General features: G+C 40.7%; 1 protein-coding gene and 1 long non-coding RNA gene across 2 annotated transcripts in view; one reads left to right on the forward strand and one right to left on the reverse strand.

Annotated features, from left to right (window-relative positions):
• LOC125453275 (TBC1 domain family member 8-like) overlaps positions 1–16,135 on the reverse strand; it is a 102,544-nt gene that overhangs the window by 49,893 nt on the left and 36,516 nt on the right. The window contains exons 2-4 of the mRNA XM_048532619.2: positions 4,735–4,845; positions 3,333–3,451; positions 688–916 (exon numbers count right to left, since the gene is read on the reverse strand). Of these exons, the coding sequence (XP_048388576.1) occupies positions 688–916; positions 3,333–3,451; positions 4,735–4,845 (459 nt within the window). The remainder of the gene's footprint in view (positions 1–687; positions 917–3,332; positions 3,452–4,734; positions 4,846–16,135) is intronic.
• The window catches only part of LOC132209769 (uncharacterized), a 41,929-nt gene continuing 39,759 nt past the window's right edge, over positions 13,966–16,135 (forward strand). Inside the window, exon 1 of the long non-coding RNA XR_009445846.1 lies at positions 13,966–14,145. This is a non-coding gene — a long non-coding RNA (uncharacterized LOC132209769). The remainder of the gene's footprint in view (positions 14,146–16,135) is intronic.

Raw genomic sequence — 16,135 nt, forward strand, 5'->3', positions numbered from 1 at the left:
CCCAGCTAGTTCTGTATCCAAATGGCTAGTTTTCCCTGTACTCTATGTGATCTAACCTTGTTAACCAGTCTACCCTGTGGAACATTGTCAAACGTCTCACTGAAGTCCATAAAGACCATGTCCACCACTCTGCCCTCATCAATCCTCTTCATTGAGTTGTTTGAAGAAGTAATCAAGTTAGGTGACACATGACTTCCCATGCACAAAGCCATGTTGACTACCCTAATCAGTCCTTGCTTTTCTACATACATATAAATTCTGCCCCTCAGAACTACCTCCAACCACTTACCCACCACCAATATCAGGCTCACTGGTCTTCAGTTCCCTGACTTTTCCTTCCCAGCTTTCAGAATTCATTTGTTCCACTTAAGTGTTCAACTGAGAAAACTGCTCAAATAGGCTTCCTAAAAAGTTACCATTTCAACTTTGCCTACTGGTAGGGATTTTATTTTAAAAATAGCTAAGATAGAGAAGATATCAAGGAGTAATTGTGCATATTTGATCCCCTTGATACTGCCCCATCTAGCTCATGGAGTAGATAATTAAAATGTGGAAATTGCCTGCAGTGTAGTTTCACCAGGCATTGTAGCAAGACTCAAAATAATAAACATAAAAGCACAGTTCGAAAATGATAAAACAGCTCTCCACAACTGATTAATTTAGTTTGCACCGTTCATCTTTTCTTACCTTCTTTACCCAACAAGAAAGAATAAAAACAGAGATGATTGATGCTCAGGTAAATCCAGCCCTGACGGGGAACCCGCCCCTTCCAGCAGCAACATGAATAATAGGTCACCAGTTTTTCCAAGTCTGGGAAATTAAATCGGGTCTCAAACTTCACCAAAGCCTCCCGAAACTTCTCAGGATCTTCTTCCTGTTCTGCCAATTTGCTCCTGGTTTCTTCAGCAATAAGACCCTGATTCCAACAGAATTGAAAATCTTTAAACAAATCTACAATACAGCTAAATGGAAAAGTTACATTTTTCACATTGGAACAACTTTGACACTGGCAAGTTTTGTACCAGGCGATCAGTTTCCTGAGTCAAAGCTCTGGAATTCCATCCCAGACTCGACGTGATTAAACAGCTAAAAATCTTGGGCATTGTATTTCTTGTTCAAGTCTTTAGGACAACACATAAAGTACATGCTGATGCGGCATTCTGGTCATCCTCAAATTTACAAACATCCGACTTACAAACACTTGTACTTACGAACGGTATCCCACACAGGTATGTACTAGTATTAAATTAAAGATCCAACATATGCCCACTTCCTCATGTGAACGAGCAGCTATTTTACAATTGTCCTGTGTGGTGCTCCAACTGGTGTACAAATCGACTTGCAAATGGACTCACGAATGGAACCTGTTCGCAATCCAGGGTCAGTCTGTATATCATAACGCTTACAATATGGTCCCAGAATTTCACAAATGCATAATTCAATGAAAGCCAGAGAACACAAAAAGAAACAAAAAAGGTTTTTAAGACTTTTTTTTTTCAGTAAAATAACATTTTTAAGACATCTGATGCAACTGTAGTATCTACTATAATGAGGAATTTTTTAATGCAGAGAAGTGTGAGGTGATTCACTTTGGAAGGAGTAACAGGGATAGAGAGTCCTGGGCTAATGGTAATATTCTTGGTAGTGTGGATGAGCAGAGAGATCTCAGTGTCCATGTGCATAGATCCCTGAAAGCTGCCACCCAGGTTGATAGGGCTGTTAATGCGGCGTACGGTGCGTTAGGTTTTATTGGTAGAGGGATTGTGTTTCGGAGCCATGAGGTCATGTTGCAGCTGTACAAAACTCTGGTGTGGCCTCACTTGGAGTACTGCGTACAGTTCTGGTCGCTGCATTATAGGAAGGATGTGGAAGCATTGGTAAATCTCCTCTTCACCCTTTCCAAGATGTTGCCTGGTATGGAGGGAAGGTCTTATGAGAAAAGGCTGAAGGGCTTGAGGCTGTTTTCATTAGAGAAAAGAAGGTTAAGAGGCGACTTAATAGAGACATACAAGATGATCAGAGGGTTAGATAGGGTGGACAGTGTGAGCCTTTTTCCTTGGATGGAGATGGCTAGCACGAGGGGACATAGATATAGGACAGAAGTCAGAGGTAGGTTCTTTACTCAGACAGTAGTAAGGGCATGGAATGCTCTGCCTGCAACAGTAGTAGACTCAACAACTTTAAGGGCATTTAAATGGTCATTGGGTAAACATATCGTTAATAATGGAATAGTGTAGGTTAGATGGGCTTCAGATTGGTTTCACAGTTTGGCGCAACATCAAGGGCCGAAGGGCCTGTACTGCGCTGTAATGTTCTATATTCTATAAATCAAGGGATGGGTTTTCTGCTCAAGATGTAGTTAGGCAAATGTGCCCAAATTCCCTGACATATTAATCTCGATGTCGTCAACATATAGTTTGTGAAAGTTTCACCTCACACGAGTCTGAGCTGAAACCCCAACTAGCCCAATCAAGCAATATAACTGCTTTGTAATTGAACAGAGCACTCTGTAGTAGTAGCACAGAATTGCTGGTCATTGTTTGGTTAAGCGAATTTTTTTTTAAAGAAGCAACTCTAAAAAGATCGTTGATATTGCAATGTCATTATCAGCAGAACTCACACACTTAGAAAGTTTCACAACTTTTAAGCACGATTTCATTCACAGCCATGTGGATTATATTGATAACAGAGCAGACTTCATATGGAAACCACAAACCTTGCTGTTTTAGTCACAAGCCCTGATATAAAGCAGTTTAAGCAGTTATTTATTGAATTATATGGACAGCAGACTCGGCAACCTGTTCTAATGTCCTTTGTATTGAACCTTATAGTTCTTATTCATATTAACCTCACCACTTACACATAGCAGTGATAGCTTTGACCCTGAAACTATACTGTTGATATGAACCCTCACTTTCCAGCACACATAGCGTTAAGATAGCCTTAGTTAGTTTGAAAATGCAACATATAGCATATAGATTGTGAACAAAGCAGAATGCTTATAGTGCACAACAGTTCCCATTAAACCAAGAATGGTCAAAATAAGTTGTAACACTTTTAAACTCAGGTTAAGTCAGATAGACTTTTGTGAATTGAAGATTCCACCACATGGGAGACAAACAATTGTTCCACAGCATTAAGAAATGATGTGAAAATGCTGATTATCCAAACAATTATGCACTTTTGTTTCTTTCAAGTCTATACAAAAATAGGGATTACTTGTAAATAAGTCACACAATACGAAAAAAGTACTGCTCATTCTCTAGTTTTTTTTCCAGTGGCCTACAAAGCAGGCTCAATTCTTCAAAACAATTTTTCTGGGTTGCACATACCTTCACTTTACCATGGACAAAACTAATAACATCGTCTTTATTGTCAAATACTGAAAGAGTGTGCAGAAGATTCTGTTCTAACCACTCCCAGTGTTGATGAATTTCTTCCACAGAGGCACCTGATGATCATTTGCAAAATAAAACACAAATATTAAGCTGACATTTTGGATTCTGTGACAAGTTTATGCTCAAAATTTATTGTAGTTATATATTGCTTTACACATCAAAATCTACTGAAAAATTTTAAAAGTTGCAAATTCCGAAATAGATTTGCATAAATAGAAAGTGCCTAAAGGGAGTGGATTAAATTTATATGAGCTTTAGAAAGACTTTATTGATGCAACGTTTGCTTCAGATGGAAGCTCTCACATTAATTACTAGCGACACCAAAATTAATCCAGTGAGGCATAGCTGCTAACCAGCAACTTGAGTCGCAGGAAGAAAACCCAGCACTAGCCAGACTCTAGATATTTCCACTGCACTGAAGTTGAGCAGCACCTCAATGTCACTGAATCACTCCCTTGGCAATGAAATTTGGACACCCTTTTTAACTAAAATGTGATTGAATATTTTGCCTTAAGTGTATAAATGGCTTTGTTGGGCAAGTTATATTAAGGCATTGTAACTTTGCACTAACTAAATAAGGCCTCACTCCTTCATTCCAACTGAATCGTCGACAGAGTGCCAGTTTACTTGGGTTCTTTAAATATTAAACATGAGAAAGAGATTTTGCAGTCATTTTCTATAGATAACTATAAAACATGGCACTGGAGTATCAGGGGCTTTGATGGGACCAATTCCACAAAATGGATTTCAATATGAAAGGGGGATTTGGGCCAAGTCAAACCAGCAACTGTGTATTTTTATACAAGTCCCCATGAAAGACTGATTATAAACACACTTCTATTCCTATTTCAAAAATAACACTCATCAGATAAACTTATGGAATTTTATTTCAACTCTTATCATTCTCAAAGCACTGAACAAAAAGTAAGTACTTTAGGTTTAATTAATTGCTTCAAATAAACAGTATTAATTTCTTTCATCTTTAATTTGTCTTTGAATGCTTCCACCAAATTTTGTACATGGTCTTTTAATCTATCCTGGTATAGTTTTCTCTTTTTCAGTCTATTTTTTATTTATACACAGTATTTGTTCAGTGTTTATTAGCACTGCTGGATTGTATTAATAAAGTACCTTGCTAAAATAATTCTTTTGAATTTAGGCTTCTGATTTTCAATAAATAAATGCATGGTACTTAGTAAGGAAACATTTAATCTCCTTTGTACATTTTGGAAAATATCTAATTCGGTATATTGTCCCAATTCCATACTTTCAAAATGTAACAACATTGTTTAGAAAAACATGCAATAAAGGTAAGCTTCATGGAGAATTTACATACCACAAGCTATGGCCCAATACACCTGTGATCCAGGCATCTGATGCAAAATTCGAAATGGTGCAACACGGGCATTGGAATCGAGCACTGCATCTAAAGCTCCCACCAGCAAACCTGCAGGAAATCAGGATTTAACAGTACATGTTAAATTAGTTGCCTTCAACAAACAACAATCTTAAATTAGATCAATTCAAAAGAATCCTACTGTGGCTCTGTTGGCAATGAGACGAAGAGAACATTGCACGAATGGTCTCCAAATAATCTTGATCTATTTGTTTTGCTGCCCTGCTCCAAGAACACTAGAAAAATGTATTGTCCACACTGAAGAATTCAAGTTTCTGGTACTTGTTTCAAACCAACAGCAACATGGCAATAAAAGTGTAATACTACAGATGCCAGAAATCTGAACCAAAGTACACAAAAATTGCTGGAGAAATTCATCAAGTCTGACATTGAAAATCGGTGAAGAAAGAAGCGGAGTCCATGATGACTTGTCTTCAGAAATTGGCAATCATGCTACAGAAAATTTGTTGAGAACACTGAGCCAACCTAACATTTATTAAACCTGTAATGCCACTATTCCCCAGTGGCTAAATTGTGAAAATATAGGTGTAAAACAAACTAAAATGACAAAGTAACTAATGTTACTGAAAGTGCAAAACCAGAAGAAAAAGGCATTGCATGTATCAAACAGCCTCAGAGCATGACCTACGTAACAAACCAAAATACCCTGCTGTTTGTATTTCGGCCAGTTACAACTGAAGTTGTTAACACTGGACTGATTTCGTGTCCACCAAATGGTTCAAAAGGTCCACTTCCTGAAATTGTTTGGGAGAATAAAACAATTATACTTTGATTAAATGCTACCACAACACTAAGAACAAGGAAGGAAGCATCACTGTAAAGATTTTTTGTTAAACAAAGTGTGCAACAGGAATCAAACATCAATATAATAACATGGATTCTCAATCAAGATTCCGTGAAAGGATTTTGAGAGGGTATCTGCAAGTTGGCTTGTCCCACTCAATCTCTAAAGTTGATTTACCCCCACCCATTGGGAGTCCACCCTGCACAGTGAGCCTGTAGAAAAGGTCCCAATACAAGATACAATGTACAGTTGCTCCACTTGAAGAGAGATTAGGCAGTGTCTCAACAATTGCTAAGATTATAATAAAATAGAATGTGATCCGATTTTCTGCTTTATTGTCTCCAGCCTGAATTATAAAATAGCTGACGGCATTCTATTTCTTGAAGTATAACATTCACGGCCACCTGCTTCTAAAGTGGGTGAATAGACCTACTCTTAACTTGTCCCCTAAACCAATGCTGCGAGCTATATGTGGGGGAGTGAAGATGGTGGGAAAACAAGTGAGATCTTTGTAACTGAAGGCTTTATAGCAATGAGATTGGGTCTGTTAAAATCATTCAAGACCTTTTCTCCATGCCCCACCCCATTTGTCACATTACTGACATGGTTAAATTCACTGGTTTTCACTGCCATAAATACAGGGTTGACATAAAAAAAGTGGATACAAACCTGGACTATTAGTCCAGTTGATGTACGCAAACCAAGCCCAGAGTGAGCACTGTGCTATTTTCTCCTGATTAATAACCTGGTCAGCAAATTATCAAAATGGGTTCAGCAGAAATTGTACGGTGAATGAGCACATCATGTAAATTTAGGAATTAATAAACTCTTTTTTTTACACAAGGCATTATTTCTGAGGAAGCAAAGGGTGGGGGGAGGGCAGGGGTAGGAGAAAGATATTGTAAATTATAAGATTATAAGACCATAAGACATAGGAGTAGAAGTAAGGCCATTCGGCCTATTGAGTACACGCCACCATTTAAATCATGGCTGATGGGCATTTCAACTCCACTTCCCGGCACTCTCCCCGTAGCCCTTGATTCTTTGCGAGATCAAGAATTTATCTTTGCCTTGAAGACATTTAACGTCCCGGCCTCCACTGCACTCTGTGGCAATGAATTCCACAGGCCTATCACTCTCTGGCTGAAGAAATGTCTCCTCATTTCCGTTTTAAATGTACCCCCTCTAATTTTAATGCTGTGACCACAAGTCCTAGTCTCCCCGCCACCCCCCCCCAACGGAAACAACTTCCCAGTGTCCACCCTTTTTAAGCTATACGTTATCTTGTAAGTTTCTATTAGATCGCCCCTCAACCTTCTAAACTCTAATGAATACAATCCCAGGATCCTCAGCCGTTCACCATACGTTAAACCTACCATTCCAGGGATCATCTGTGTGAATCTCAGCTGGACACTCTCCAGCGCCAGTACATCCTTCCTGAGGTGTGGGGCCCAAAATTGGACACAGCATTCTAAATGGGGCCTAACTAGAGCTTTATAAAGTCTCATCTATATCTGGTATTGTTGTGGCAAAATGTTAAATGTGGCGATCAGCTCCAAAACAATGCAACCCACTTGTTTTAACTTCTCAGTCATTAAAAACTGCTTTAATCCTTAGCGTGATGTTGAAGGAATACAATCAATCAATCAACAAAAACAAAATGATTGACCCAGCAAAAATGAAAAACACAGACAGTTATTTCAATCTATTAAATCGAGAAATAACTCAAGCACAGAATGTCATTTGTGCAGAAGACAGTTCTGGTGAAGCTCCAAAAGCCTCCAAATTATCAACATTTAGTTATCAAACACGAAATATACAAGAAGCAGCTTTCATTTTTTGCTGAATCAAAGGCTAAAACTGGTCATTATTAAAAAAACAAGAGGTTATGAGATCCACAATTACCATGGATTTAAATATTATAATCTCATCTGCACAGTGCCATAGAAAATGCCTCATGCAACAGCCAAGTCAACAATTTCTTTGAAATCATTGGACAGCAGATTGCCAAAGAACTGAAAAAAATAAAGATGTCAAATGGCACTGGCAAACGATAGATTGATTTTATGTAAAGAAACAGCTTTGCTGCAAGATAGTCACTTTGCTGTACAACCTGATTCCAGACGTTTTTAAATATTACATTTACATGTCTGTGTTCAGTGTGTATGGGTTAAAGACACAAAAGACATTTTGGTTTGCAAAGCATTCAAGATAACTGGAAATAAATACCATCTGACTTTTCTAAATGACATACAAGTTTAACGCTTGAGCAGAAAACAGCCAGCTAATTGCTTTGGAGCCTGCAACAGTGGCCTTGCAGGAAATGACCATAGAGATTTCAGTGTGTCAAAAAATAAAAGTTGTTTTTCACACAATGGGTTTAATCAGCACAAAGTGAAGCAAGGCATGCTTGCTGTGAAAGATTCTGAACCAGGTTTTCAGAATATTTTCATCAGCAACATCAGCAACTTCCCCCTTTCAGCTTTTCCAGTTTTAGGGTTGCCAATAATGGGAGGTAATCCTTTTGCCACCACCGCCTGTTGGTCATCCATTCCTCAGAGCGAATCTTGATGTGCTCAAGTCTCTCATCACTGCAATGTTCTATCGAATCTTAGCCTTTCCATGTCTTCTTCCTGGAAGAAGACCCATCTCCATTGGTCCTCTCATCACATTGCACAGCAAGAGAGAAGCAACAGGCAAACATGCCATCTTCTTCCTGGCCACTTTCTTCACTGCCCCAACAATCCATACTGGCCCCAAGTTTCTGGTTCCTGATATGGATCATTCTTGTTACTCCACACATCCACCTCATTAGAATCCAGTTTTTCCTCTCTTCTTGATGCTGCCCAGGTTTCTCAACTATGTAGAAGTAAAATACTGCAGATGCTGCAGATCTGAAAATAAAAAGAAACAGACAGTGCTGGGGAAACTCAGCAGGTCTGACTGTTTGTCTCTCCACACAGGCTGAATTAAGCTTTTGAGTCTAGTATGACTCTTCTTCAAAAAAGTTTTAAATCTGTTTCTTTCTCCACTAATACGGCCAGATCTGAGTATCTCCAGCACGTTGTTTCTGCCACTATAGAACATACAACAGTAATACTTGTTCTTTTTACGAAATCCACGGCAATAAAGTGCTTTGCTGATTCAATTTCTGAGCTTGCATATACTGAGGTAAGATGGCTATCAGAAGACACAAATCTACTCTATGTTTTATTTTGTGGATTTTTATTTCTTAGCTGATGAGAAACATGAACTTGCCAAGATGCAGAATGGGGTGTGCCTAGCCAAGCAGAACCACTGAAGAGTGTAGTTAAAAAAAACAGAATAAACTAGACAAGGCGGAAGAACTAGGTTCAAGAAGGCAGTTCACTACCACCTTCTCTTGTGCAATTAGAGATGGCCAATAAATGCAGGTCTAGCCAGCACTGTCCAAATCCTATGGATGTATTTTTTTTAAAAAATCATGATGCAAGTCACCCCTGCAGACTTTTTTGTCCAAGCTGTGACAATTGCTGCAAACTCTCATTGTGTAGTCATTTAGTGCTGAGGTCGATAGCAACATGAGCAAAGATGAAACACAAACAGCTCACAGACAGGTAAAGAAAGACAAGTAAACACAGCAATTAGTAAGTGAAACAAAAGACAAACTAAAGAAATGCTGATTTCCCATCTTGTTGGGGCCAGCAAGTAACAACATACAGCTCCAAAGGTCATTAGGAGGAAGCAAAACCTGAAGTTGTGATCATGACTCTACAGAGAATTGCGGAAGACTATCTGAACAGCAACACAGCAAAAGTTTTTGCTCAGTTTCCTACCACTGCATGTATTTCCAAATCTACAGATTATTATTTCAAAGTTCAATTTTGTGTTTTTTTTGGCATGTGGCAGGGGGGAGAAGAGATTCTATCCACAGCATGTCATTCTTGACAACGTAATAACAGTGCACACAACTTCCAGTTTCTCATGTGATCACATAGTGGATTAAGCTCTTCAGTGATGAAACCATTATCAGCTGATAATGCGGCAGCTTAGGGCAGGCTATAAAAGAGCTTCTCAGACAAATGGGAGGACCCTGGATCACAGCCATAAAGGCCTCTCCGGCCAACTCCATCTCCATTATAGGGATAAAAACCGAAAGAACTGCAGATACTGTAAATCAGGAACAAAAACAGAAGTTGCTGGAAAAGCTCAGCAGGTCTGGCAGCATCTATGGGGAAAGAAAAAGATCAGAGTTAACATTTCAGGTCCAGTGACCTTTCCTCAGAACTGTTGAGGAAGGGTCACTGGACCTGAAACGTTAACACTGATTTATTTCCTCCATAGACGCTGCCAGACCCACTGAACTTTTCTAGCAACTTCTGTTTTTGTTCTATTACAGGGATTTTTATTTCTTAGCTGGTGAGAAACTTGAACAATTTCTACTAAAAGTCATATTGAGTGCACAATAGGTGGCAATGGGTGTTTTTCAAAACTAATTTTTGTAACTAATTTCACATTACATTGGTTTTACTTTATTCAAATGTACATTGTTATAATGTCATCAAAACTAGCATAGTCAGAGTTAAACATACCAGTGATGGCTCACATTGATGGTTTATTTGGGGGTTACAGACATTTCCTTTAATGTTGGAGAAACAATGTTGTGCATTTTTGTTCATCCTTTATTGAATGTTCACATTAGTGTCCACTGTTGTGCATTCACTGAGCACAGGTGAACTTGCAGGCTCAGCTAGCCCTTCCAGCTACGCATTGCAAATGCTACAATCGTCTCAGATCACTCTCAGCAGGGATAATGGAAGTGTTTTGGGTGAACTCAAAAGCAGTATAAAAGCTTCTGCCACTCAACATGAACATTTAGATTGTACTGGAAGACCAATGGCAGAAAGCCAATTAATGCCCATTTGAGAGCGAGAGAGCGCGCGAGACAGTCGCATCCCCACTGCTGCTGATGTTTGAGAATCAACCAGAAATCAGTATTAACTGTATCTCCATTCACAGTTTAAAAACCAGAGGATGATCCTCAATGAAAGCAAATACCCATCCAAAGACTGTGGAGAGGGGAGAAAAAAAAAATTGGCCAGACAAATACCATCATCTGATTGAAATGATCAGCTGACTGATTACACTGGTGGTAGAGGAAACCAGTCATTTAGAAAAATCTGCTTATGAGCAAACGCATTCAATTTTGCAGACAGATATGGACTGGATAGCTTCTTCAATAAAATTGTTTAATGCACAATAAACAAACCGCAGGTCAATTATCCTCTTGCAAGCAGCCCTGGAAAACATCTTTGCATTACCCCAGTAAACAATAAAACGAGCAATAAATCCAATTTCATAAACGGACCTTATTGATTTAGTACTCAGAACACTGCATAAACAACATTTCTAGCTGCATCTTTAAGAGACAGAGGCAGCCACTGCCAAAGATAGGAAACATTGAATCCAGCATGTGACATTCATGTGCATTAACAAAGTGAAATCTCTCAAAACAAGTTATTCATGGTTACTAATATTAATTTGTTATAGTAATCACTCGAGCGTGAGGAACCAAACAGAATCAAAAACAAAATTAATGTAAACAAAAAGGTTCAAATTAGCATTTAGATTATATTCAGCCAAGTGGTCAAAACATTTGACCAGCAGACATTTGACTTATGAATAAATATCTGCAAACCTAGTTTTTTCAACTTGCACTAGATATTAAAATTACAACACAAATAAAAGCTTCAGACCTTCACTCTTAGGATGACAAGTAACTCAACAAAAATGAATGGGAAGGCCTTCACAATGTTAGAATGTTTGGCATTTCAATTTGAGAGTCAAAAGAGGTTGGAGTTGTATTTTTATTTGCAAACATTTTAAAGCAATCACCTGGCACACACACACCCCAACTGAATATTGCGTTCAAGCAGCATATTCTCCAGAAGGAGCTAGTTTCTGGAGGTGAAATGGAACTTGTTTCAAGATCAAAGAATCATTACATGGTACACACTGGAAACTTCCTTAGCTTGCAATAATTTATGGCAAAGAAAATACGAGTTGGATCTGAACATGTTGCAACTCTCAAAGGCACAAGATTTCCTGGTCTTACAATTGCCACATACTACCAAATGGAAAAGAAACACTGAAGATAGAGATGGTTTTGAAATGTGCAGACCATGCCTGGTTTAAGTTACAGGCCGAGAAGCAGGCAACTTCCAAGAGAGAAAGTTGGGGCAATGTTTATTGTTCAAATGACAAGCAGAGGACAAACATTATTGCAGTGACCTTAAATTTGACTACTGAAGTTCTGTAACCACATGCAAGTGTCAACAGAGACACTGTGGCGAGATCACAATACCAAGGGGACATGTTTCCTGAACATAAGTCAGTTTTTGAAAAAAAAACTATGGTATGGTTAAGTCAGGCTGACTTGTGGCAGAGTGAATTGAAATCACTTCTGAGCCATAAGCTTGATTCTGACCTGCTGTCTCAATGGCCAAGGAAGCTGGATAAACAGTTTGAAGATTAACTTGCAAATGCTTCCCACGCCCTCCAATTTTGAGCAGCAAGCATGGGACAGTTTCCTGGTCAGCCTTGAGACAGAAAGAACGTTGGAGCCTGTACCATCACTATCCAAAGCTCCAGACTAAAACGTGCACATAGAAGTGCATGTTGACACAGCAACTCTGACTAAGTGAACTGTAACGCACCCACTGTAGTGGTTAGTGGGATCCAATGCTGGTCAAACAGATGGTGGATGATGGCTCAATTAAAAACTTGAGAACAAAAAAAAACTTTCCTGTACGTTGTGGCTAACAAGCAATTTTGTAAATGCTCTAAAGATTCAGCATTTTACACTTTTTTGCGCCTGTGAGGTTTCCCAAAGCCCAAGAAGCCAAGGCAAAATGAAATTAAAAAAAGCCCGCTGGTAAAAGTGGTGCCAGGCAGCCTTACATTTTAATTGTGAAACTGAAAACTAGAAGTGGGCAAATTTGAGATACATTGGGTTTCTTAATGACTTTTTGTTTTTGCATTTTAACATCTGATTTGATTTCCAAACCCCAAAAAGGGAAGGAATTTCTCTTTGGGGTCTGGAATCAGGTTGGAGCTGATAACCAAATGGTGAACACATCCCCGCAGCACACCTGTTGTTAGGAGGAGAGAGGTTTGCTGTCCAAATAGGGACAACTGACCGGCTGTGAACCACAGACTTTCCAGTTCAAGGAAGAGACAAAGAAGTGGCCTGTAATTAATGGTCACTAAGACAAAAGGGCTCCTCAAAACAGACACGTCCCCTGTATAAAATCTTTTGATTCAGAAGCCAACTCACAGTGGGAGGGCTTTGATACAATGATAATGGAGGTGTGGGAGGATCATGCCCTCAGGAAGGGCATTTCGGACAACGCGGCCTTCCAAGCTGGCAGCTAAATTCATCCCATTGACCTGTGGGAACCGGAATCTGTTAACTGACAAGTTCCAATCCATCTTCTTTAAAGAGTTTAATTGAGGCCAATTACTTAATGAGGCTGATAGCCACTGTTCTATAAGATCCGATCAGTCACAATTATGACCTCAACTTTGCATTCCCACTTACCTCTTAATTATCAGGTTGAAAGGTTATCAAGAATCTATCTTCCTCTAAAAGGTGGTGAAAGCAGAGTTTCGGGATATTTTTAAGTAGATGTGGCATCCCAATGACTCTCACCTCCTCAGTTTTCAACGGCTGACCCCTTAAACTGCAACTCCCAGTAATTCTTGCATAGGAGGAGGCACCGTCCCACATCCAGGTCAAAAACTCTCAGAATCTTGGGTTTCAAATGAAATCACTATTTATTCTAGCTTCCGGCAGTTACAAGCCTATGTTGTCCAAACTTTCCTCATAAGACAAAATGCCCATTCCAGGTATTAGCCCAGTAAAAACTCCTCTGAACTGCATTCAGCACATTTATATCCTTCCTTAAGTAATGTGTCTAAAACCACTCAGACTATCCCAAATGTGATCTGTAAAAACTTTAATTTTCCATACTTTTGACTGTGCATTGAAAAAATAAAAGTACTGGTTTTAATCAAAGAACGTGGAAAGAATTGCTGTACTTATTAGAAGCAAGTTACTGCGACTCATTATAAGTTGTGTTTTCATTGCAGATTTGTTCAAGCAGTGGGGGAGACAGTTTGTAAATGGTCCAGCACCAGGAAGTATGTGCAAAGCCAGATTCAGCAGCAGCCAAGTTGCTAATTGGTTTGTGGACTTGTGAACAAAAAGGGCCAACAGCCTGACAATTATCTGATTGGCTCTTGGGAAGTTGACCATATTTGGGACGTGAACAATATTGGCAGAACAATATTGCTTGTAAAATACCTGAAAGCTTGAAGAAAAGAGTTTGGTTTTCCCTCAACTTGCTGCAACCAAGAGACTTGGCAGTTCATGTACCAATTGGCCTGTGTCTCTTACCAAGACGTGAAAAGGGCCTGGATAACTGACTTAAGAACAACAAATTCCAGCAAGCAAAACGATTATCTCAGTGAATCCTGTGGACCGAGGCCATTGAATGGCTTTCCAGGTAGTTTTACCTCCATGCATAATTCCAATTTTAAAGAAATAATCTACATCTGTCTGTCTGTAAGGTAGTTTTAGAAGAGGGTTAAGAGTTTTACCTGGCAGAATTCTACGACAACAGCTTGTAGACGTTTACCTATGGTTAGAATCTTGTTATTTGTAATAAAAACCTGGTGCATTTTCTGTTAACCTGAAGTCTACCGGACAGTTCAGAGCTCTACTTCCAGCTCAATGTTATCCAATGTGGCATTACAGGTCTTACCAATAGAACTGAACCATAAGGAGATAGTAAGAATTGCCGATGCTGGAGTCTGAGATAAAACAGCGTGGAGCTGGAGGAACACAGCAGACCAGGCAGCTTCAGAGGAGCAGGAAAGCTGATGTTTCAGGTCGGGACCCTTCATCAGAAAAACTGGAGCATAACTTTTCCTACATTTATATTCAATTCCGCTCACAAATATATTTCATAAAATTACTCAGCAGAATTAGTTAAGTTCCTGCAAACAAGCCTACCTGCTATCCATGATAGCAAAATGTGGAGCTGGATGAACACAGCAGGCCAAGCAGCATCTCAGGAGCACAAAAGCTGACGTTTCGGGCCTAGACCCTTCATTAGAGAGGGGGATGGGGAGAGGGAAGTGGAATAAATAGGGAGAGAGGGGGAGGTGGACCGAAAATGGAGAGAAAACTAGAGTGGAGAGCATAGGTGAGGAGGTAGGGAGGAGATTGGTCAGTCCAGGGAAGATGGGCAGGTCAAGGAGGCGGGATGAGGTGGGTAGGTAGGAAATGGAGGTGTGGCTTAAGGTGGGAGGAAGGGACGGGTGAGAGAAAGACCTGGTTAGGAAAGCAGAGACAGGCTGGGCTGGTTTTGGGATGCAGTGGGGAGGAAGGGACGAGCTGGGCTGGTTTTGGGATGCAGTGGGGAAGGGGAGATTTTGAAGCTTGTGAAGTCTACATTGATACCGTTGGGCTGCAGGGTTCCCAAGCGGAATATGAGTTGCTGCTCCTGCAACCTTCGGGTGGCATCATTGTGGCACTGCAGGAGGCCCATGATGGACATGTCACCTAAAGAATGGGAGGGGGAGTTGAAATGGTTCGCGACTGGGAGGTGCAGTTGTTTGTTGCGAACCGAGCAGAGGTGTTCTGCAAAGCGGTCCCCAAGCCTCCGCTTGGTTTCCCCAATGTAGAGGGAGCCACACCGGGTGCAACGGATACAATCTACCACATTGGCAGATGTGCAGGTGAACCTCTGCTTAATATGGAAAGTCATCTTGGGGCCTGGGATAGGGGTGAGGGAGGAGGTGTGGGGGCAAGTGTAGCATCTCCTGTGGTTGCAGCGGAAGGTGCCGGGTGTGGTGGGGTTGGAGGAGTGTGGTGCGGACAAGGGAGTCGCGGAGAGAGTGGTCTCTCCGGAAGGCAGACAAGGGTGGGGATGGAAAAATGTCTTGGGTGGTGGGGTTGGACTGTAGATAGCGGAAGTGTCGGAGGATGATACATTGTATCCGGAGGTTGGTGGGGTGGTATGTAAGAACGAGGGGGTTCCTCTGGGGGCGGTTGTGGCGGGGGCAGGGTGTGAGGGATGTGTTGCGGGAAACGCGGTCAAGGACGTTCTCGACCACTGCGGGGGGGGGGGGGATTGTTGTGGTCCTTGAAGGACGTGGACATCTGGGATGTGCGGGAGTGGAATGCCTCATCGTAGGAGCAGATGCGGTGGAGGCGGAGGAATTGGGAATAGGGGATGGAATTTTTGCAGGAGGAGGTGTATTCTAGGTAGCTGTGGGAGTCGGTGGGCTTGAAATGGACATCAGTTTCTAGCTGGTTACCTGGAGATGGAGACAGAGGTCCAGGAAGGTGAGGGATGTGTTGGAGATGGCCCAGGTGAACTTGAGGTTGGGGTGGAAGGTGTTGGTGAAGTGGATGAACTGTTCGAGCTCCTCTGGGGAGCAAGAGGCGGCACTGATACAGTCATCAATGTAACAGAGGGACAGGTGGGG

The sequence above is a fragment of the Stegostoma tigrinum genome, chromosome 6, assembly GCF_030684315.1.
Source record: "Stegostoma tigrinum isolate sSteTig4 chromosome 6, sSteTig4.hap1, whole genome shotgun sequence".
Taxonomy (NCBI): Eukaryota; Metazoa; Chordata; class Chondrichthyes; order Orectolobiformes; family Stegostomatidae; genus Stegostoma; species Stegostoma tigrinum.